General features: G+C 60.7%; 2 protein-coding genes across 31 annotated transcripts in view; one reads left to right on the forward strand and one right to left on the reverse strand.

Moving 5' to 3' along the window:
* Positions 1 to 238: 238 nt before the first annotated feature.
* On the reverse strand, positions 239 to 12,029 carry MDH2 (malate dehydrogenase 2). Of its 2 annotated transcripts, none has more exons than XM_002711906.6 (9): positions 11,865 to 12,029; positions 7,355 to 7,523; positions 6,372 to 6,455; positions 5,864 to 5,973; positions 4,182 to 4,307; positions 3,395 to 3,472; positions 2,800 to 2,899; positions 2,374 to 2,525; positions 239 to 525 (listed from the first exon to the last, which is right to left on the reverse strand). In XM_002711906.6, the coding sequence occupies exons 1-9, from the start codon at positions 11,928 to 11,930 to the stop codon at positions 394 to 396; spliced, it is 1,017 nt and encodes a 338-aa protein (XP_002711952.3). In that variant the 5' UTR covers positions 11,931 to 12,029; the 3' UTR covers positions 239 to 393. The 2 variants fall into 2 exon arrangements, with proteins under 2 accessions (XP_002711952.3, XP_089177249.1); XM_089321123.1 differs by lacking the exon at positions 11,865 to 12,029 and adding an exon at positions 10,937 to 11,085.
* STYXL1 (serine/threonine/tyrosine interacting like 1) overlaps positions 11,929 to 22,233 on the forward strand; it is a 41,505-nt gene continuing 31,200 nt past the window's right edge. For 22 of the 29 annotated variants that reach the window (XR_016225843.1, XR_016225846.1, XR_016225848.1 and 19 more), the window contains exon 1: positions 11,929 to 12,293. Coding sequence is in view for 16 of the 29 variants with exons in the window: in XM_051847674.3 (XP_051703634.2) it covers positions 11,929 to 12,293 (365 nt within the window). In the remaining 13 variants the exon portion in view is untranslated. Of the gene's footprint in view, positions 12,294 to 12,589; positions 12,720 to 22,233 lie in introns of those variants that run through there. The other 7 variants (XM_070064493.2, XM_070064494.2, XM_051847672.3 and 4 more) reach the window with 4 other exon arrangements.

Below are 22,233 nucleotides of genomic sequence, written 5' to 3' on the forward strand. Positions count from 1 at the left end.
GGGACACGCCCCGGGCGCCCGAGTGCAATGACGCAACCGTGCAAAGAGCAGGGCGGGGAGCAGGAGCTGACGGGTGTCGGGCATCGATCCCATCCAGGAGCGAACACCTGGGCCCTCCTCGCCGCTGCCGACGGACGCCCCGTGCTTCAGTCAAACACAGAAGCCGCGTCTGGCAACGAAGACTGGTAAGGCCGAGAGGTGAGCGGCAGGTCCCGGCGGGGAAGAAGCAAAGCACACATTTGGGGGTCCTGGGACAGACACTCAGACGGCTTTTATTGACGCGCCGGTGACCAGCGTGCCACCCCGGGGCGGCCCCGTGCACATGACCATCACTGAAGGAGGGCGCTGGGCCCGGCTCTGGGGGACACGGGCCGCCGGCTGCTCGCGCGCCCCTCACTTCATGTTCTTCACAAAGTCCTCGCCCTTCTTGATGGAGGCCTTCAGCTCGGGAATGGCCTCGGCGATCATCTTCTCCTCGAAAGGGGACACCTTGCCGATGCCCAGGTTCTTCTCCAGGCCCTTCTTCTACAGGAGAGAGGGGGTGCGGGATGTGAGGGCTCCACGGAGCTCCCCCACCCCCGAGCCTCCTCACCGCCGCCCACCTCAGACCTGCACGTGGGGCCAGAGCTGAGGCGGGGCCTGGCTCCGGCGCTCCCTGCGCACGTACCCTGGACAACTGTTTAGGCTCCTTGTTTCCTTATGTTAAGACAAGCTCCTGGCCCGCACCTCCACGGAGCTGTGGGAGCAGGTGGGCTACCCGGCACATGAAACACCGAGTCGGCCGACCAGGCGTTACTCAGCCTGCCAGCACACCCCTGGGGTTCTGGTCCTTCCCCAGGCTGCTAAAGGACCGAGGAAACACTTTAAAATTCACCAGAGTCAAATGTCGTCCACTGGGTCACCGCCTGACATTAGGACCAACAGGCGCTTCGCAGTCCGTCTCCCCTCCCCACGCTGGGCAGTGTCGGGGCCTCAGCCTCGAGGTGACCTCGTGCCGCCCAGTTCCCTGGCTCTGAGCCGGCCAGACCTGGGTGCGGTCCCCTGCAGGCTCTGCACTGACCCGGGAGCTGAGCCCAGCTACGGGTGTGTGTGTCTCCGTGCCCATAGGGGCTCTACACTTCAGAGTCTCTGGGCAAGGCCTCCGAGTGCCTGCCTTGCATGGAACAAACAAACCTGGCTCCACAGCCGGCACCGCCCAGGGGCTTCTGCTCGCTGCAGACCCAGGAGGACCTGCAGTCAGCTGGGCCGTGTCCCAGACAGACTTTCAAAGGTGAAACCGGTGGGGCAAGGAGCGAGCAATCAAGAAGGCCCGGGCCAGAAAATCCCAGGCTGGGGGCACTCGCAGGCCCTGGGGTCACAGGAGCGGGCTGGCGCGGGAGGCCTTCCCTATAGAGCCTGCCTGCACGCGGACAGAGCGCCTCCCCACTAGACACCCGGGCAGCGCCAGGACCAGCCATCACAGGAGCGGCCTGCACCTGACAGAGCGCCTCCCCACTAGACGCCTGGGCAGCGCCAGGACCAGCCGTCACAGGAGCGGCCTGCACGCAGACAGAGCGCCTCCCCACTAGACACCCGGGCAGCGCCAGGACCAGCCGTCACAGGAGCGGCCTGCACGCAGACAGAGCGCCTCCCCACTAGACACCCGGGCAGCGCCAGGACCAGCCGTCACAGGAGCGGCCTGCATGCAGACAGAGCGCCTCCCCACTAGACGCCTGGGTAGCGCCAGGACCAGCCGTCACAGGAGCGGCCTGCACGCGGACAGAGCGCCTCCCCATCAGACGCCCGGGCAGCGCCAGGGCCAGCCGTCACAGGAGCAGCCTGCACGCGGACAGAGCGCCTCCCCACTAGACGCCCTGGGCAGCGCCAGGGTCAGCAGTCACAGGAGCGGCCTGCACCTGACAGAGTGCCTCCCTACTAGACGCCTGGGCAGCGCCAGGACCAGCCGTCACAGGAGCGGCCTGCACGCAGACAGAGCGCCTCCCCACTAGACACCCGGGCAGCGCCAGGACCAGCCGTCACAGGAGCGGCCTGCATGCAGACAGAGCGCCTCCCCATCAGACGCCCTGGGCAGCGCCAGGACCAGCCGTCACAGGAGCGGCCTGCACGCAGACAGAGCGCCTCCCCATCAGACGCCCTGGGCAGCGCCAGGACCAGCCGTCACAGGAGCGGCCTGCACGCGGACAGAGCGCCTCCCCATCAGACGCCCGGGCAGCGCCAGGACCAGCTGGCAAAGCCCCAAGGGAGAGACTCTCCAGGATGATTCCTCCCAGAACCCAATTCTGCACTCTGTCTCCAGGCGCACACCAGGCACGTGTGGTCACTGCACTGGTCCCTGGGAGCCAGCGGTCAGAGGGCCCTGCCCAGGACGCTTACCCCCAGCAGGAGCGGCGTGGAGAAGTAGGAGGAGTCAGCTTCCTGGGACTGCACGAAGGAGCACTCGACGACCCCCTCCTTGCCGTTCATCGCGTCCAGCAGTGAGAAGACAAAGCGAGCGCCGGCGTAGGCCATGGACAGGGTGGCAGAGCCTAGGGCGGCGCAGGTGGGTCAGCTGGCGGCTCCGCGCCAGGGGAGCCTGCCCTGCCCAGCGAAGCCCTTGCCAATCCCGCGCACCCGTCGAGAACCTAGGTCAGCGTCCCTTCACTTGCGAGTGAATGGCGTGGAGTTAGCTTTGCTAGCCTCAAAGATCACCCCTCCCCCACCAAGCATGCTCAGCCGCCACCGCCACCTCCGGTGGAGCTTTCTTATGGGGTGAATGCAAATGAAGCCCGGTCTCTCTCTCCCACCCAGCCCTGACGCTACCTGCTCCAGCTTTGGCCTTGACCACCTCCGTGCCGGCCTCCTGGATCCGTCCAGTGAGCGCCGCCAGCTGGTCCTGGGGAAAGTCCACCTTGGGCGTGCACTGCAAGCCAAGGCCGAGGGTGTGAGATGCTCTGGTCGCCCGTGGAAGCCCCCAGACAGCACCGGTGCATCATGGACCCAACTGCAGGTCCTGCCTGGGGCCCCGCCCCACACCCAGTGCGTCCCTCAGCCCGTCCGTGTCTCCGTCTGGAGACCACCCCCCTCTGGGAAGCGGGAGCCGTTGCTCTGCGGTCTTCTTGTGAGGTCGTGCGTTTGGGGCAAAACCACCCCGAGGGCCCTCAGTGCTCCACTCAGCAGTGCCGACGGGACGTGCTCCCGTCTCCACTCAGTCTCTCCAGCCCTCGGCCTGCTCCAACCTGGCCTGGGGCGCAGTGACATTCCTCGCAGCGGTCCCCCTGGTCAGGGCCGGCTGCTTTGAGCACCGCCCACACAGATGGGGTGGCCACACCCCTGCGACCCCACCTTCCCCAGTCCGTCCAGAGAGCTCCAGGCAGGCGCCCGCCAGCTGCTCCTGACCTTAGCACACCCAACACACCTGCGAGATCAGGGGGATGATGGTCTTCCCAGCATGGCCGCCAATGACAGGAACGTTGACCCGAGCCGGATCCAGGCCCTGGGCACCAGAGTGTGAAGGCTGATTACTCTCAACAAGCCCATGGAGTACAAAACCCATCACAGCCACCCACCCACCGCGCCGACCCTGGACACACCCACGGACAAAACAAAAACGAGGGGCCGGCATTACGGTGCGCCGGGTTAGAGCCGTGTCCCGTGTCAGAGCGCCAGTTCAAGTCGCGGCTGCTCCGCTTCTGATCCCGCTCCCCGCTAACGCGCCTGGGACAGCAGTGGACGACGGCCCAAGTGCTTGGGTCCCCTGCACCCACACAGGAGACCCAGATGGAGCTCTAGGTGCCTGGCTGCGTTCAGCCTGGTCTGGCCCGGGCTGTGGCAGCCACCTGGGCAGTGAACCAGCGGCCGGAAGCTCGGCCCCTCCCCCTCTGTCATGCTGCCTTTCAAAGAAATAAATAGATCTTAAACAGAACAAAATAAAAACAAAGGGATAGGGCACAGCCCTGGCTGTGCTCAGAGCCCCGGCCCCCTGGAGGGGACGCTGGGAGCCGGCACCGCCATGCCTGGGACAGCCACATGGGGTGGCCGGGAAGGAAGAGGGCCCTGGACTAGCCTGGCGGGAGGGAAGGGCCAAGGAAAGAGAATTCTAGAAGTGCAAGACAGGAGCTGCTGCCGCAGAACCCGCAGGGCCCGTCACGTGGCCTCGGCGAAGCCTGCGCGGTGCCTCCAACGGCAGCTGCCACAGCGCTCACCTTCAGCTCGGCGACAAAGGTGTTGGCTCTGACGATGTCCAGGGTCGTCACCCCGAAGATCCTGTTGGGGTTGTACACTCCGTGCTTCTTGAAGACTTCCGCCGTGATGGGGATGGTGGAGTTCACCTGGGACGCCAGACGTGCGTTATCTGCTCTGCGTCCCGAGGGCACAGCCCAGCAAGCAGCACAAGGGACAACCTTCTCGGCGACCACCGCCAGGTCCACAGGTGCCAATCACACCGCCCCGACCAACCGCACAGGAGGCCGCCTGCTCACATGACGCCCCCTCCTGGCAAACGGAGAAACCCTTCCCTGCGGGGGAACGCTCACTCCCTGGGTGCCTCTCAGCCATCGACTTCAACGTGATCACGGCTCCACCGGCACCTCTGCTTGGCTGGGCTGACACCGGTGTGGCCACTCCCAACAGGAGACAGCCCAGCCCAGCAGCAGAAAGCTCAGACGAACTTCATTTTTATTTTTATCTGGGGAGTGGGGAGAGAATCACCCACTGGTTCACTCCCTAAATGCTCAGTGGAGCTGGGCCGGATCCGGCAGTCAGGAGCAGGAACTCCCCCCAGGGCTCCCACGTCCTGGAGCCACCACCCGCTGCCTCAGGGGTCTATGTCAGGAGGTGGAGCTGGGAATTGAACCCAGGCCTCCTATCAGGGGACACAGGCATCTTAACTGGTGACCCAGCTGCTGGGCCAAACTGGTCCTCCCTCCTCGCGCAGGCGCCTACAAAACCAGCCGAGTCTGCATTAGGCACTGTTCGCTCCCTACAAGCCAAACAGCTACTACTACCTCCTCTTAGCACGCTTCTCGCCCAAGGTGAGCAGGCAGGGGGGGCAGGTGCCTCTCTCTAGAGGCCTCAGCATCACTGTCACCACTCAGACACCAGCTGGACTCAGCGAGGGGCGGGGCGCGCGGGGGGGGGGCAGTTTCTGCCGCGGGACACCTGAGGCCCCGCCAGGTGAGGCTCGGGGCCCACAGCTGTGCCCGGTGTGGGCTGGCTCTTGGAGCTTCCGAGTAGAATGAGCTTCCTGCAACCCCCAGCCAGCAGGGCTGGGAGGCCGCGAGTGCTGGAGAGGATGCGTGGAAGTGTGAGGAGACAGGACAAGGGGGACCCGGGAGTGCACAAAGGAGGACTCCAGGCTGACAGCAGCTGCAAGACTGCACTTACTCACCAGGGGGAGCAGCTCCACAGAAGGGAGGCGGTTTGCACAAAGGACACAGTTAGCTGCTGGAAGAACCAGGCTGACACTTGTACTTAGGGGCAGGTGTTTGGGGCAGCGGCCACCTCGAGGTGCTGCCTGGAGTGCCTGCAGCCGGCACCCAAGCATCTGGGTTGGAGTCGTGGCTCTGTCCCCAACCCCAGCTTCCTGCCGACGCACACGGGGAGGCAGCAGGAGTTGACTCGGGTACCTGGGTCCCTGCCACCCACACGGGAGACGTGGTGGAGCCTCAGCCCCTGGCCTGTCCCAGCCCTGGCTGCTGTGGGCATCGGAGGAGTGAACCAGTGGACGGAAGGCGTGTGCATCTGTTTCTGCCTTTCAAAAGAAACGAAAACCCTCCCACGGGGCTCACGCCGGGAGGAACGTTCTGGAAGTAAACCAGAGGCGCGCGGTGCTGCGGCGTGCCCCCAGCACAGGCCTGGCGCCGGGAGCTGACCCAGCGGCACTCACCGGGTTGGCGATGATGCAGATCATGGCTTCCGGGCAATGCTGGGCGCAGGCGGCAGCCAGGGTGGCCACGATCGTGGCGTTGGTGTTGAACAGGTCGTCCCGCGTCATGCCTGCAACGATCCAGTGCAAACAACGTTCACGGAACACAAGGCACTTCCACGCAGCTGTCACGTGCTGTGTCAGTCGCTGCCAGAAACCCAGCCACGAGCAACAAGGGCTCCTGCTGGAGGTCCAGAGTCTACGTTGTGGGGAAGACAGCCCAGTGCACCAAGGGCCGGGGGTCTGGGGGCAGCTGAGAAGAGTTCTCAGGGCTCGTAGGACCCCCGGTAGGGCTGGGTGGGAGAAAGGCACTGGCCCAGGGACGGCGGAACACGGCGACAGCGCGGCACCCGTGCGTGTGTGTGTGTGTGTGTGTGTGTTTGGGAGGGTCTTGATCTTCCGGGCAACGGGAGCCTTTGGAGTCTGCGGCGCACCCGGAGGGCACGCTGGGCAGGGCTGTCGCACACACCTGGCTTCCTGGGGACCCCGGCCGGAATCACCACCACGTCGCAGCCCTTCAGGCAGTCGGGCAGCTGCTCGGGGCCGAGGTAGCCTGGAAAACACACCTCATTAGCAGCAGCCTCACTTCTTCAGGCCCAGGGAGGCCAGCATCCCTGGGGGACAAAGCCTGGGGAGCCCAGGCTTAGCCGGGGCTCAGCGCCAACCAGCAGCCCCCCCACCCCGGGACACCGTCTCCTCCCCTTGACAGCTGCCCCGGCCCCCACACAACCAGCCTGGCTCAGGAGGCACCCAAGGCCATGGGAGAAAAGGCCCTGGGATCAACCAGGCTCAGATGTGTCTGTGGCCCCCGCGGCCACCAGCTGCGGCAGCAGTGGGCCTTCAGAGACCTCAGGGAAATCAGCAACAATGTCTCAAATCTGCTCAAATCTGCTCCCATCTTGTAGGGCTCTACAGCTTGGAAACAGGCCTGCTGGCCTATCCCACTTTAGCGTGTTAAGAAACAAGATGTCAGGATAAAGTTACTTATCACAACTGACGTTTGTTTTTAGTAAAACGGGCAGGAGCCCGGTGGTGAACGGTACAGGCATAACCAGTGATTGAGAAGTTACAGAACGGTCCCAGAAACGCTTTCGGCAGCAGTTTGCCGAGCTGTGGTAACCGTGATGTACTGCGAAGGCCAAGTTAGCAGGATGCGTAATTGTGAACGAGGTGCTGGAGAAGTCGCCGAGCCCTGTGGGCGAGGCTGGACGCCCCCTTTTGCAGGCACCCCCGCCCCCCTTTTCAGATCAGCAAAAGTAAACACTGGGCAGATCAGACCGGATTTTTCTAGAGGACACTGCAAGTCCAAAACGGCGCCATGACTTATAAAGCGTAATTCTGCTTGCATGTGGAAACCCCAGTCTCCACCCGTCCAGTTCCACGCAAGGTCTCACTCCAGGGGTCCTGGCCCCTGCAGAGGAAGCCGGAGCCTCTGGGGTGAGCCCGCAGTACCTTTCACAGTTGCTCGGGTCTCGATGTGGCTCAGGTCGGCAGCCACCCCGGGGGTGTGCGCAATGTCGTAGAGGGTCAGGCGGCTGACTAGGGGGCTGTTCTTCAGGAGGAGGGAGAGGGGCTGGCCGATCCCCCCAGAAGCCCCCAGAACGGCTACTTTAGCATTGTTCTAGAAAGAAGCAGAGAGAAAGAATGTTCTCGGCATCAGACGGATGTTCTCGGCATCAGACGGATCTGCACGGTGCCTGCAAGGCTGTGCTGGGTCTCCTGCTGCGGTGGGGCCACGGCAGGACACAGCGGTCACATTCTGGATCCCCATTCCCGAGGGCCTGCCTTGCCCAGGGATGCAGGACACTGGCTCAGGCTGCTGGGAAGAGCTGGGGCTGGAAGAGCGGCTCACCTACTGAGCTACAGGTGCAAGCCCCCAACCCCCGGCTCTGCAGGGGCGTCAGGCCCTGCTCCCTGACACCCACTCTGCAACGCCCGCCCAGGGTGATTCCTCTGTGGGCTTGATGAACAGGGGGCCCCTGGGCCTTCTGGCTTAGTTGAAAAAGGGATACAGTTTAGTGCAGTCACGGGTCCCCCAAAGCTGGGGTCCAGGGCAGACTACCACACTCACACCTAAAAGGCCAGGGCCGGGACAAGCGGCTTCTTATTATTAGCTTATGAGGTCAGACCTTTCTCTGTCCTCCCTGGACTGTGCATCCAGCGGTCGTCACACCTGACCCTGTCCATCCCTATCCTGCACTCGAGTGGGTCCGTGCACGGAGACCACACAGCTCAGCACCACCCGCAGTTTCCATTTTTTGGCTCTAACAGGCAGTGCCGCCATGAACACTCACGTACTGGCATTTGCTGGCACCTGTCTCCAGTTCTGGATATGCACCTAGCAGCAGAACTGATGGGTCGTGTTTCTGAGAAGCTGCCAGACTGCGTCCCAAAGTGGCCGCCTGTTCGCCCGTTCCAGCCACAGGCCAGACCGGCTTGCTAGCTCCAGGGACCAGCCTTGCGAACTGGATCAAAGCAGCAGCCCGTGTGAGCCGTGCCGCAGACGGGGACCGGGGACACGCTGTCGGAGAGGGTCCCGGAGGACGAGCAGTTTGCCAGGTGGTGGGGCTAGCGGGGGAGATGTGAGGACAGCCGCTGAGGGAAGGCAGTGTACACGCCTCCACGGCTTGAGCGCCGACACACACACGTGACGGCAGAAGGGCAGGGCCGGCGCCGAGGGCCAGGCACAGGAGCAACGGGAGCCGCTGCACGGCCTCAGAAGCCGGGGAGAACACGACCAGATCCGTTCTTGGAGGACGCGAGAAGAGCTGAGGACGGATGGGGGACGGAGGAGGCAGCGACTGCACTAGTCCGAGTGTGGCTCACGGTGGGTAAAGGTGGCGGCCGCAAGGTGGAGGCTTGCGGGTGCTCTGTGGGCCTGTGTCAGTGGATTCCGGTCACTCCCTCCCCTCCATCCGGGTCTCCCACGTGGGTGTAGGGGCCCATATGATGAGTGGGGGGATCTGGGATGACCCCAACTTTCTGGCCCAAAACATTGAGCTCCACGCACAGTCCTTTCCTAGTCCGCGTCTTCCAGAACTCTGGGGAACGCTCATGGGCGTGGATTTCAAACACTTTAAAAATTTTCAAACCAACACAAACTCTGGTTCCACTTCTTCATGAACTTTCTGACGTACGTATCCCGGTCTCTGGAAGTGGGCCTTGTGCCAAGGCAAGGAGCTTGGTCCAGAGGTCATTTAGCATCCACACCGAGACAGGTTGCAAAGGCAACACAGAGGGAGAGCACCAGGGGCAGAACCCACTTGGGGGGGGGGGGAAGGGCAGGGTCTCAAAGGGCACTGATAAACAGCCTTTCCTACGAGGCAGGACTGAGTGATGACACGGCCGCACTGCGTAAGGCAGCCAGCAACCTCGTGGACTCCCAGTGCTGGAAGCAACATTTATCAGGGCAGGCTCAGCTGAGTCATTCTTCACTTGATTCTCACAATCAGAACCAAGAGGCAATGTTCACTCCTCAATCTGGGCTTTACACAAAAAGGGAGAGTCCCGTGAGGAAGCTGCCGGAGCTGAACCCCAGCCCTCAAGGCTCACTGCCACGTTCGAAGGCCCCTGCCCCTCCTGGCCCCACTCCACGGAGCTCCTCTCTCATCTCAACTCAGAAATGAGCAGGGGCGGCTGCAGGGAGAACAGCAGGTGCAGGGATTCGAAGCCCCGTGCACCCCAGGTCCTGCAGCGGCTGATGACGGCCAGCCACAGGCTTCGGTCATCACTGGCCAGAACTAAACCCAGACAACGCACACGCAGGGCTTCTGCTTAGGAAATTAAGACTAAAGGCGTACTCCGTAACCAGGACTCGAATCCAAGCAGGCTGGGCCAGGTTCCAGGCGTGGAGCCAGGAACCCCAGCGCTCGGACCGTCATCCGCTGCCTCCCGGGGGCTGCGCTAGCAGGAAGCTGGGACCTGAACCAGCACTGATACGGGCTGTGGGCTCTGCAGGCAGCGGCCCAGCCTGCTCCACCTCAAGAATCCAAGCCCCAGTCATTGCTCCAGAACCTTCCGAAGCTCCTCGTGCCCAGAGCACTCGGCCTGGGGCACAAGACGACCCCCTGGGGGTGCCAGGTGAGGACACTGAAATGTGTGTTTACTTTTATCCAGAGAAGAATTGAGTCCAAGAGACAGCCTCTCCGGGCGCTGGGTGAGCCCGCAGGGCAGGCACAGGGAATGGGCCCTCCTCACCCGCCTCTGCTTTCGCGGTGCTGAGCCCGGGCCACAGCGCACTCAGCACTCAGCGACAGCCTCCTCGCTGTTCACAGGAAACAACCCTACAGCCACAGCCCCCTTCCCCTGCTCTGCCCCAGGATCTCTGTAAGGAGCCGCCTTCCAGATCCAACAGGCCCTGAGGCCGGCAGTTTTCCAAGTGGATACACAGTAACTCTCCCCTCATTTGCAAGTCTGCCTTATCTGGGTGGGTCTGTGATGCTGTTTCCAAACTCCCGTTTTTGGGTTTATAGGATACTGTATGTATTAGTACAAATGAGGACCCTTCAGAAGGTTCACGGATGGACGACAGCACTGGTTTATTCTGGTGCAAGAAGTGCCTTAAATCCACGCGGTTCTCATCAGACACAGCCCCTGGGGCCTGAGGACCTGGCATACACGGATTTTTAATGAACAATCTTTTCATTCCACACCCCCGCCCCCCGCTGCCACGATCTCTTTGAGGTCCGCTCCCATAGGTAGCAGTTACCTCGCTGGGGCTGGGAGCCCAGCACCTCCTGGATCCAAAGTCTGCAGACCCCGAGCCGTTGGCTGGAGCCCACCTGCCTGAGTGACCCAGCTGCCTTCTCCCCGCGGCCACTGCCGTGTCCCACAGGCACTGCAAACTCAGCGAGCCTCAAAGACAGACCCTACCCAGACCCCCTCCCTCCCAGAGTTCCCGCCCAGCTCGGCAAACGCTGACCCCGAGACCCCAAATCTTGGTGTCACTCGTGACCCTCTCACTCCCTCATCCAAGCGTTCACTGCCAAATCCTGTTGGCTCCACTGTAACACTCGGGATCTAACCGCGTCTTACCTCCCCAGCTGGCATGACAGGAGCAGCCCGGCCGCCTCCCTCCACCTGGGACCATCCTGAGAAAGTGGGAGCTAAGACCAAGGCACTGCGCTGCTCAAAACCCTCCAGCCGCCGCCCCACGTGTGAGCCTGCCGGTACCCTCACTGCCCTCAAGGCACGGCCCCAGCTCATCCTGGGATCCCCGCCCCCCCCCAGCATCAATCATCGCCTCCACCTGTGCTGTGTGCACGCCAGGCCCAGCGCAGGTGCCCCCTCTCATCCTGGGATTCCCCGCCCAGCACAGCTGTTGGCAAGCACAGATACTCCGCGTTCTTCTGCATCTTTATTTCTGAAATGAACCGAGTCTACAGGACAGGAAATTTAGAATTCCCTCTAAGAATAAGCGCCTCCCCCTTGGGTGTGGTAGGCAGCGTGGACGTCTCCAACTTGCATGGAACCGGACTCCCTCCGGTGGCGAGCAGGGCACCTGTTAAAGGCAGAGGCCCGGCGGGCCAGGTGGTTCCCACCCAAGCCCCGCACTTCGAGAACCCCGGTCCTGGAAGACGGCTAAAAATAGCTCGGCTTTAAGTGGTCCCAGGCCAAGCCGGCACCGCCACAGCACCGGGGAGCAGGCCCAGTCCGCCCTCCGCACGAAGGGGCGTGCGGCAAGGTTCTTAAGGGGGCAGCAGGCCGCTGGCCGGAGCAGGGCGCTGCCCGATGACCGTGCACGCACACACTCACACGGGCGCTGCAAGAGAGACCGGCTGCGCCCACGCCGCCTAACCTTGGAGGGGCGCGGGCTGTCCCGGGGACCCAGTATGGGGTGGGGGGAGCTCCTCTCCCGTCTCCCCCGCCCCTCCCGGGCTGGCAGTCACACTCGCCGGCGGCCCGGGGGCTGCACGTGGGTCAGCGCGCGGGAGCCCCCCAGCCCCGCGCCTGCAGGGCCTACCTGGGCCGAGGTGCTGAAGCAGCGGCGCAGCGCGGCGCCGGCGGGCCGGGCGAGGGCGGAGAGCATGGCTGGGACGGGAGGGGCGCGGGCCGGCAGGCGCAGGAGCGGGCGGCGAGCAGGTGACTCCAACGACCTCCACACACTGCGCACAGCACCTCCCGGCTCAGCGCCCCAGTCCTCGCGAGAGCGGACCGACTTCCGGCCCGCCCCGGCGCCCCGATCTCGCGAGACCGCGGCCGCTTCCGGGAGTCGCGGAGCGAGGCGGCGGGACGGCGCTCGGGAACCTTCCCGCACGAGTGGCCGTCGCGACTCGCGGGCCGTGTGGCCGCTGGGGGACCCGCAGTCGGAGAGGGACGGGGACGCCTCCCCCGAGAGGTGGAAGAGGACGGGCTTTAGGCTGGAAGCGCCCGAGGAGGAGCCACTTTGCAGGTGGGGGCTCTGACCGGGCGCCCCGCCGAGGTCGCGCAAAGTGGATCGGGGGGCTCGAGCCCCCGCGCCGGCGTCGGCCACACCCGCCCCCTTGCCCCTGGAGGCCAGAGTAGGGTCTGAACCCCTGAAGACAGAGGGCGGCAAGGGGCGTCCCAGACCCGGGGCAGGCTGGGAAGATGGGGCCATCACTTCCCCCGCGGGAGTTGGCCAGTGCGGTGGCCGCAGCCGGCCCGGACCCTGGAGGGGACACGGCCTCGGCGCCGGGCACCGCCTTGCGAGCCCCGAGCCCCCTCAGGCCTGCCCCCGCGCTCTCCTGTGAAGGTGGGGAGGTCACACAGGTTGCTCAGTTTAAGGAACCGCAGCTTCACTCCTGCGCATGCGCGCGCGCACACACTCACACGCACACCGTTCACTTTCTGGGTTTAGGTAGGTGTCTCCTAGTCCTTGTCCTACAGAACTGCTCTCTTCCTGCCTCCCTTGCGCTTGCTTATCCAGATGCTGAGCGCAGCCTTGCGTGAGCGAGAGCCACGCGTGGTCGGCCGTCCAGGAGCTGGGAGTCTAGGGCGACCATAGGGTTAGCAGGTGCTGGGGGCGCAGGGCAGGTGCGTCTGACCCAGAACGGGCCCCTGCCAGAGAACCTTCTGGAAGATGAACCGTGTGGACCGAGACACGCAGGAGGAGTTCAACGGGTGCATTAAACCCCAGGCACAGGGAAGGGACGGGCACCTGGGAACCCAGAGCGGTCAGAGGAGGGGCCCTAGCGTGTGGGTGACTTGCAATGAGAAGTGTTCAGACAGGAGGGAGCCAAAGGTCGTGCCCAGGAGTCTTTAGCTTAGGTAGCGCCTTCCTTTATCTTATCACCGACTGTTCCCTGCTAACTGCGCCTGCCGGTCTTGCCACTAGAGCTGAGCGCTCTTTGGAATCGGCTACTATGTCTCCGGCCACTAGATCTGAGCGTGCTACTATGTCTCCGGTCCGTCCCTATTATCCAACAGGAGGCTGGTCCGGGCATGGGGCTCAGGGAATGTTGAAAGCTTTTTGGAAGAGGCTGGGAAAACGGGTCCTGCAGGGCTTTTTCTCTTGTTCCTTGGGCAGCAAGCGTCCACCAGAGGTGTCCGTGACACCACCAGGCGTGTGTCGGGGGAGGCTGGCACCAACCTTGAGAGTTGAGGATTCCCAGGGGAGGTTGTTGAGTCTTGAGGGGATAAGGGTCTGAGTCGCGGTGGTGGTCCTTGAGAGGGTAGGACCAGAGAGTTTGGAGAGTCTGTGCCCATCGAGGCTGGGGGATGTGGAAAACCAAGCACAGGAAGTGAGTTGTGTGGAAGGAGAACTTGGGGCTGGGGGTGGGGTAGAGGTCCAGCCCAGCTGAATCGGGAGTGATGTGGAATTGTCCACGTGGAAACATCAGCGGGCAGATAAGGGTTGTAGCCGCGTGGGCTGGGCTGGTGCCGTCCCTAGAGGGGAGAGCTGAGGCCTTGTCAGAAACCGGAATCGCAGATTCCCACACCTGGTGTTCAGTTCGTTCAGCACCCACGCCTGTCGTTGGAGGAAGGCCCACCCCCGCCAGTCCTCTGCCCAGGCCATCTCAAACAGCCTGCTAGGAAAGCCTCGGGTTCGCTCCTGTCTGCTTCCCTAAGCCCTGGGTTACGGCTGCTGAACTCCGCCGTGGCAGCCACCGCGCGGCAGCGTGATGGCACTGAGCACGCAGGGAGACGCAGTCATGAAGCAGGTTGTCTTCTAGGACAGACTGCAGCAGCCCGAATGTCCCAGTCCATGACTGGATCTGCCGCCGGGCTGGCATCGTGGCGCAGTGGGTTAAGCTCTGCTTGCGGCGCTGGCGTCCCGTGTTGGAGCGCCGGTTCAAGTCCCAGCTGCTCTGTTTCCAAAGCTGCCGTAGGCCCCTGCTTGCCTGTGTAGGAGACCAGGATGGAGTTCCCGGCCCAGACCTGGCTGCTGGAGGAGCCATTTGGGGAGTGAAGCGGTAGATGGGAGACCTTTCTCTTCCCCCTTCCTTGTTGCTGTGCCTTCCAAACTATAAAACAGAGTTGTTGACTGCTGTTTCTTGATCTTGCTGCCTCACTCCCCTACTGCACCCCAGGCAGACCAGGCTTCCGACCTGCCTGCTGTGGGTGGGGGAGGGGCTTGTGACAGCGTGGAGACAGGGGGAGAAGGGTCGCAGGCAGTTTGTAGCTGACTTTCTCCCATGCAGTGCTGTTGTGGGTGCAATGCATTCGACCTGGTGGTTACATCTCCCTCTTGCTGTTTCAATTCCTCCCCTCCTCCAGCGCCTCTCTGCCTCCTGCAGTTCAAGATTTCTTCCTCCAGGTGGCGCTCTTGGGCAAAGTTGGCCTTCTCTCTCCTGGCCCAGGTCTGGTTTACAGGGAATACTTGGGCATGCTTTGTCCCAACAGAGGGTGGGACTGCCTCTCCTTGGATTAGCAGCTGGCCAGTCCCGGGAGTGCTCGGCCCAGGACCCGGTACCTTCCAAGGGCACTGGCCCAGCTATTCTGGGGGCTTTCTTCTGGCTTCCTTGTTGTCCCAGGATGTTTGAAATCGGAGAAAGACACTAGCCGGGGAGAGCCCTGAGGCGCCGGAAGGGGGAAGCCGAGACAGGAGGGTGCCCATGGCTCTGACGGGTACCCAGCGGGCAGGGGGCGGGGAGGACAGTCCATGCCCCTTGGCAGCCAAGAATGAGAAGGCAAGTTACTCCGTGGGCACCTGGGGAGGGCTGGGAAGGTTTGGGAAGTCGAAGCCACTGGAAGAAGCTGGCTTACCTGGCCCAAGGTGAGGGCCGGTGTGAGGTTCTGTGGTGGGTGTCGCCTGTGGTTTCCTGCAGGCCATACCCGGTGCCAAGGTCACGGACATGCACACCCTGGAGCAGCACACGTGGACGCGTGGACCCACACAGGGGACTTGTTACCTTCTAACTGATGTCCAGTTTACATACAGTAAAGCATTCCGGTCTTAACTGCTCTCTTTGGTTTTGACACCATATAGCCTTATTACCACCACCCAAACTATAAAACAGTCACTCTTCCAGAAAGTTCCAGTATATTCCTTTTTTTTAATCACTGTCCCAAGAAAGCTGGTTTCCTGAACTCTAGTACCACACATTTGTGTTGTCCATCCATCATCACAAACACGAATCCATCCACTCTGCCTTCTACCCTGACACTCACGTGTGCTGACTGCTTGACTCACACGGTCACGGCCTGTCAGACTTTAGTATGACATGGATACCACCTGTTAACCTGCCCTGCCCTCAACCCTAAAATCGTGCCCGGAGTGAAGTTCCCTGTTTCCTTCCAGGTTGCTGAAGCAAAACAGAGCATTGTAAAGGTGCTGGTTGCTATACCGTGCAGAACTCGTGTATCTAGCATATTGGGAACGTGTATTTCAAAACAACTGTACTTAGATAAGTAGCTGTCACTTCCGCTTGTGACCCATACCTGCTAGAAGCCAAGGATTTGGCTCTCCTCAGTCTATTCCACTGGGGCCACTGGAGGTAGTGGACAGGTGGCGGCTGAAGTGGCTAGCTGCCGTCGATGGTGGCAGACGTGGGTCTGGCCTGGGCAGAGCCCTCAGACCAGCCAGAGGTCAGGGAAGGGTGGGCAGAGCATGGTCAGGGCAGGGACTGTCTGAGAAGTAGAAGGTAGAGGCACTGGCGCTGTGGTGTAGCCAGTTAAGCCACCGCCTGCAACACTGGCTTCCCATATGGGCACTGGTTCATGTCCCAGCTTCTCCATTTCCAGTCTAGCTGCCTGCTAACGTGCCTGGGAAAACAGCTGAAAATGGCCCTAGTGCTTGGGCTCCACCCTCGCAGGAGACCCGGAGGAAGCTCCTGGCTTTGACTTGGCCCAGCTCTGGCCGTTGTGGCTGTCTGGGGGAGCAAACCAGTGGATGGAAGATTCCCTCTCTTCCCCCTCTTGCTGTGGCTCTGTCTTTCAAATCAATCTTGGGAGAGGGGGGAGCGGAAGGTGGGGGCCACAGACCAGAGGAGCAGCCCCTGCAGGCAGACCTGGAGGAGGGGAGCGTGTGGTTAGGTGTGCCACCCACGGGACCCCTAGGGCATCTCTCGGTGTCATGGGCCCGGGGCGGGGCAGGGATGTGGGTGACTCAGTCTAGGCCTCTGATGCGTACCTGTCGTTGCCGCAGTAGACACTGGTGATGGCTGAGGCAGAGTGAGGAGACCGTATTGGTCCTTCCGCTCCGTGCCACTGGGGCCTGGTGGCCCTCTGAACCGCGTGGCAGATTTTGGGACCGTTTTGTGCAGGTGGCCACAAAGGTGTCAGGCTGGGATGGAGGAAAGACTGTTCCAGATCCCTTACGGCCCTGACCCTCAGACCACACCACGGCTGCCTCTAGTTTGTGGACTTCACCAGCTCCTGCTCTGGTCTTTGGTCGGGTGTTTCTGCATGCTGGACTTGAAGCTATCCCTGGGTCCTAGGTGAAGTTGAAGACAGGGTAGGAATAAAAGTTTACTTCCTGGAGCTTCCACCGAGTGTGAAGCCCAGAACAGGGCATTCTGCGTCTGTTATCTTTTTATCTTATTTGAAAGGCAGAGTGACGGAGATCTTTCTTGCATCCATTGGTTCACTCCCCAAGATGATGTAACAGCCTGGGCTGGGCCAGGCTGAAGCCAGGAGCCTGGAGCTCCATCCAGGACCCCCATGCACGTGTCAGGGGCCCAGGTACTTGGGCCATCCTCCACTGCTTTCCCAGGTGCATTGGCAGGGAGCTGGATCAGAAGTGAAGCAGCTAGGACTTGAACCAGCGCTCCAGTATGGGATGCCAGCATCATGGGTGGCAGGTTAACCTGTTGCGCCATGATGCTAGGCCCTGCATCCGTTATCTTGATTGAGCATTCCTCTAGTCTTCCCAGTGCATATTAATGTCTCAGCGTACAGGTAAGGGCGTCGATGCCTATGGGTTTGTTGCAGCCTTGGTCAGCCTAGCAAGCCTGATTTTCCCACCAAGAATAGGACATGAGTAGGGTTGGCTGTGGGCTCCCCCCTTACCTGCCCTGCTCTCTGCTCCACCTGAACCAGGTGCCTAGGGTGAAGCTTGACAGGTGGCTTTTCCGGGAATGAGGGCTGGCGGACTTGGGGCGTCTCAGCCTATGATAAGGCAGTGGTCAGGCCCTGCTGTCAGAACAGCAGGTCCCAGGTGTTGGTCACAGGGAGAAGAGCTGGATCTGATTGGCTCCCTCTTTGGTCGCAGGCTCTGGCAGCCCTAATGAAATACCCCTTCCCCAAATGTGGACGTGGGCTCTCCCTGGAGGGGGACTCTAGATTGACGGGGAGAGATGGGGGGCGCGGGGAGATGGAGACAGCCCCTGGCTTAAAGTTCAAGGTAGGTCATCCCCCAGAAGGTGCAGAGCCTCCTTACTGGGGTATGCAGGGGTGAGACCTGTGCTGGCACCTGCTTTCCTGACAGTGAGACTGTGAGGATCTTCCACAGGGGTCCATTCATAGGGAGGTCCTGCGTCTCATGCCCACCAAGCCAGATCCCCAGAAGGTGTTCCCACTGGCCACCCTCCCCACCTGCCTGCGCATCCTGCCTGCACTGGGGACCCTGGAAGTCTCCCAGGAACAGCAAGGCTGTGCTGAAAGAGCCTAGGGTGAAGGGAGAGGTCTGCAGCTTGCCGTTTTAGCTCCAACACCACCCCCCTTTTTTTAAAAAATTATTTATTTGAAAGGCAGGGTTCCAAAGGGAGAGAGATCTTCCATCCACTGGTTCACTCCCCAGATGGCCACGATGTCCAGAGCTGGGCTGATCTGAAGCCAAGAGCCTCTTCCAGGTCTCCCAGATGGGTGCAGGGGCCCGAGCACTTGGGCCATCTTCCACTGCTTTCCCTGGTGCCTTAGCAGGGAGCTGGGTCAGAAGTGGAGCAGTTGGGTCGCAAACACAGCACCCATGTGGGATGCTAGTGCTACAGGTGGTGGCTTAACCCACTATGCCACAGCGCTGGCCCCGACTCCACCCTTTTGAAGTCACCAGGAAAATGAAACTTGGTAGAAATAATCGACACAAAACGATACTCACAGTGGCCGAAAATTCGATGGGATCATCTGATTAAGGAACCAAGGCTTCATCGTGAAAGTCACAGGAGAAAGACTTGACCTTGGGGAAAAATACAGTTGGGTCATCAAAACTGGAAGTGGGGGAGAACTGGAATTGGTGAAATATAGAACATCAACGATGTTCTAAACCTCAGAATCGGAGCAGTGCTGAAAGGGGTGGTTCCCAATGCCCCGTCCTCAGCCCAGCCAGGCTCGCGGGGCCCCTGGCCTCAGCTCATGGGGGTGCGTCCTCTCGCAGAACCCCGCTGTTAGGGTCTGGGGCCGTACCCATCCCTCTAGCCCTTTGCTAGCAGGCAAGGGGCTGTCCTTGTTGGACCAGGGTGTCCCCCCCCCCAACACAGCCCTCTGAGAGGGACAGGGGTCTGGAGGAGGAGGTCCCTGGGGCCAGTGCTTGGCTGGGCAGTGAGAAGCTGGAGATCACCGAGGGGGCTGCGTGGGAGGGAGCTGAGGGTCGGCTCTGAGCCGTAGACTGGGCAAGGCGGGAGCCAGCTTTAGGTTGGCTTGGTGAGGTGGTGGGACCACACACAAGGCCCTTCCACCCTTCCGAGTGTATCATCCCCCAAGTGACCTAAGGTTGGGGTTTTCAGAGGTAGAGGAGCTGGGGTCTGGCTGGCGGTGGGAGTAAGGGGGTCCTTATAGGAATCTGTACGTGGGAAAGATGGCAGCAGGTCGGTGTGGCCCCCGTGGTGTAGGCAGTGAGAGTGGTGCAAGTAACAGCATACCTGGTGCCCACTGAGCGCCGCCCTGCAGCAGGTAGGCCCTGGGCACTGGGTGAGGACCCAGGAGTGGACAAGACAGGCAGGGTCCCTGTCCTTGGGTACCGTGCAGCCCCATGGGAGGAGACTGACAACAAACAAGTTGTGGGAACTTCAGGTGATAAGTTAAATAAACTCATTAAAAAATTATTTATTTATTTGAAAGGCAGTATTGCAGAGACAGAGAAAGGTTTTCCATCTGCTGGTCAATTCCCCAGATGGCTGCAACAGCCAGAGCTGTGCTGATCTGAAGCCAAGAGCTTCTTTCAGATCTTCCACACAGGTGCGGGCCATCTTCCACTGCCTTCCCAGGCCATAGCAGAGAGCTAGATCAGAAGTGGAGCAGCTGGGACTAGAACTGGTGCCTATGTGGGATGCTGGCACTATAGGCAGTGGCTTTAGCTGCTACACCACAGCGCCAGCCCTGTGAAATAACTTCTTTTTTTAAAAGATTTATTTATTTACTTGAAAGAGTTACACAGAGAAGGAGAGGCAGAGAAAGGAAGAGGGGAGAGGGGAGAGGGAGAGAGGTCTTCCATCTGCTGTTCAATCCCCAATTGACCGCAATGACCAGAGCTGCGCTGATCTGAAGCCAGGAGCTTCTGGGTCTCCCACGTGGGTGCAGGGGCCCAAGGACCTGGGCCATCCTCTATGCTATCCCAGGCCATAGCAGAGAGCTGGATTGGAAGTGGAGCAGCTGGGACTTGAGCTAGTGCCCATATAGGATGCCGGCGCTTCAGGCCAGGGCTTTAACTTACTGCGCCACAATGCTGGCCCTGAAATAACTTATTTTGGAAAAAATTCACTCCAACTACCATGTGAAGGCTAGATTGTAGGGAAGACACAGGAAGACAGCTAGGCAGGAGAGATGCCATCTTGGGGTGGCGTGGTAGTCAGAGGGAGAGAGAAGTGGGTGTTACTGGAACACATGGAGGAAGTAGAGACAGGGGTGAGGGGAGAGGGAACGGGTAGGGGGGCTCAAGCAACTGCGCGGACAATGGTGCTGTTGACTGAGACTGAGGAGGCTGAGAGGCCAGTGGGCACTGGGCAGAGGGACGTGTGTGGGTTACAAGTTCTCGTGTGGCCATGTTGTACTGGAGGTGCCCATCGGGTAGGTATCCTAGAGCTTAGTGCGGACGCCAGGGGTCAGATTTGGCCGTTTCTCGTATGTCAGTGGTATTCAAGGCGCCAGGCGAGCTGCTGCGACTCTGGGTCCCGGGTGGTGGTTCTCAACTGGGGGTGTTTGATTTGCCTTTTCCTGGGGAGGGGGGTTGCATTTGGCCATGTCTGGAGACAGTTTGCTGTGACAGCTAAGGGCGGTTGTTACTGGACATAGGTCAGGGCTGCTCTCATAGGTCCTACGATGCACGGGCCCGTCCCCTGTGACGAATGTCCCACCCCAGTTATCCGGGGTGTCAGAGTCAAGTGACTCTGAAAGTGAGGGTAGACGCAAAAGAGCGGTAAGCCCAGGGCATTGGGTGAAGAAAAGGCAGGGGAGGTGCCGTCGGAGAGGCAGGGTGGAAGCTGGGAGAGCGGAGTGCTGGGGACCGCAGGTCTGTGTCGCACACTGCTGACAAGCTGGGACACTGAGCCGCGGGGTGGCGCTGGTACAACCACCCCCAGGCCACAAGCAGAGAGCTGGATCGGAAGAGGAGCGGCAGGGACACAGACTGGTGCCCGCATGGTTTGCCGTGGAAGCTGCCTCTCAGGTCTGCATCGTCCTGCGCCCCCCTGACCGTGCCCAGTCTCAGAGGTGGGAGCTGAGGCTGGGGTCGGGCAGTCCACGGCAAGTGGCGAGTGAGCTAGAGAGGAGAACTGAGCTGTGTGCCGGCGAGGGAGGTCTACGTGCTGATAGGAAGGGCTCATGTCAGGGCTGAGACGGATGGCATCTGTGGGGAGCGGGGCTGAGAACTGGAGTCCGTGAGGAGGTGGGGAGGACCCAGGGTTCTGGGCAGGGTGTCGGCCCTTCCCAGGAGCATGGGACTATGCACTCTGAAGCACATCCTGTGTTGTTGTTGTTGTTGTAAGATTTTATTTATTTGAGAGGCAAAATTGCAGAGAAAGTTAGAGAGAAAGGTCTTCCATCCACTGGCTCGCTCCCCAAATGGCCGTGATGGCCGGAGCTGGGTCGATCTGAAGCCAGGAGCTTCTTCCGGGTCTCCCACGTGGGTGCAGGGGCCCAAATACTTAAGCCATCTTCTGCTGCTTTTTCCAAGCCATTAGCAGGGAGCTGGATTGGAAGTGGGGCAGCTGGGACAGGAGCTGGTGCCTGTATGGGATGGTGGAGTCATAGGCCTGTTATGTTACGACCCCTGCAGTGTCTACACTCAGTGCTAGACTATAACCTCCGCGAGGGCAGCTCTTATTTGCAGGCATTTCCAGTGCATACCATGTATTGTAGGTGCTCAGTAATGATTTGCTAAATGCATAAATGATTGGTATCTGTTTATACCTGTCTGTAATGACAGTATTTATTGGTTCAATCTTCTATGAAACATTTTAATCTGCTCTGCATATATTTCACTACCAATGCTTTTATTTAAAAAAGTATTTATTTGAGAGGTAGAGTTACAGAGAGAAAAAGGTCTTCCATCTGCTGGTTCACTTGCCAGATGGCCACAACAGCCGGAACTGAGCTGATCTGATGCCAGGAACCAGGAGCTTCTTCCAGGTTTCCCACGTGGGTGCAGGGGCCCAAGCACTTTGGCCATCATCCATGGCTTTCCCAGACCATAAGCAGAGAGAGAGCTGGATCATAAGAGGAGCAACAGGGACATAAACCAGCACCCATATGGTTTGCTGGCACTGCAGAAGGAGGCTAACCCTACTAAGCCACAGTGCTGGGCCCTGCTTTTGTTTGTTTATTTGAAAGGTAGAGAGGGGCCAGCACTGTGGCGCAGCAGGTTAAAGCCCTGGCCTGCAGTGCCGGCATCCCATATGGGTGCCAGTTCTAGTCCCAGCTACTCCACTTCCGATCCAGCGCTCTGCTATGGCCTGGGAAAGCAGTGGAAGATGGTCCAAGTCCTTAGGCCCCTGCACCTGCGTGGGAGACCCAGAAGAAGCTCCTAGCTCCTGGCTTCGGATCAGCACAGCTCCAGCCGT

The sequence above is a fragment of the Oryctolagus cuniculus genome, chromosome 19 (genome assembly GCF_051225735.1).
Source record: "Oryctolagus cuniculus isolate XC-2025 breed Fujian yellow rabbit chromosome 19, ASM5122573v1, whole genome shotgun sequence".
In the NCBI taxonomy this organism is placed as follows: Eukaryota; Metazoa; Chordata; class Mammalia; order Lagomorpha; family Leporidae; genus Oryctolagus; species Oryctolagus cuniculus.

Bases quoted from the DNA above. Each gene is read 5' to 3' on its own strand.
- MDH2 (XM_002711906.6), bottom strand. From the start codon at position 11,930: ATGCTCTCCGCCCTCGCCCGGCCCGCCGGCGCCGCGCTGCGCCGCTGC. The intron at 4,308-5,863 runs GTGAGTGCCGCT...CTGGCGTCCCAG, and splicing joins TCTGCATCATCGCCAACCCG to GTGAACTCCACCATCCCCAT. The intron at 2,900-3,394 runs GTGTGTTGGGTG...CTTGGCTTGCAG, and splicing joins TCATCCCCCTGATCTCGCAG to TGCACGCCCAAGGTGGACTT.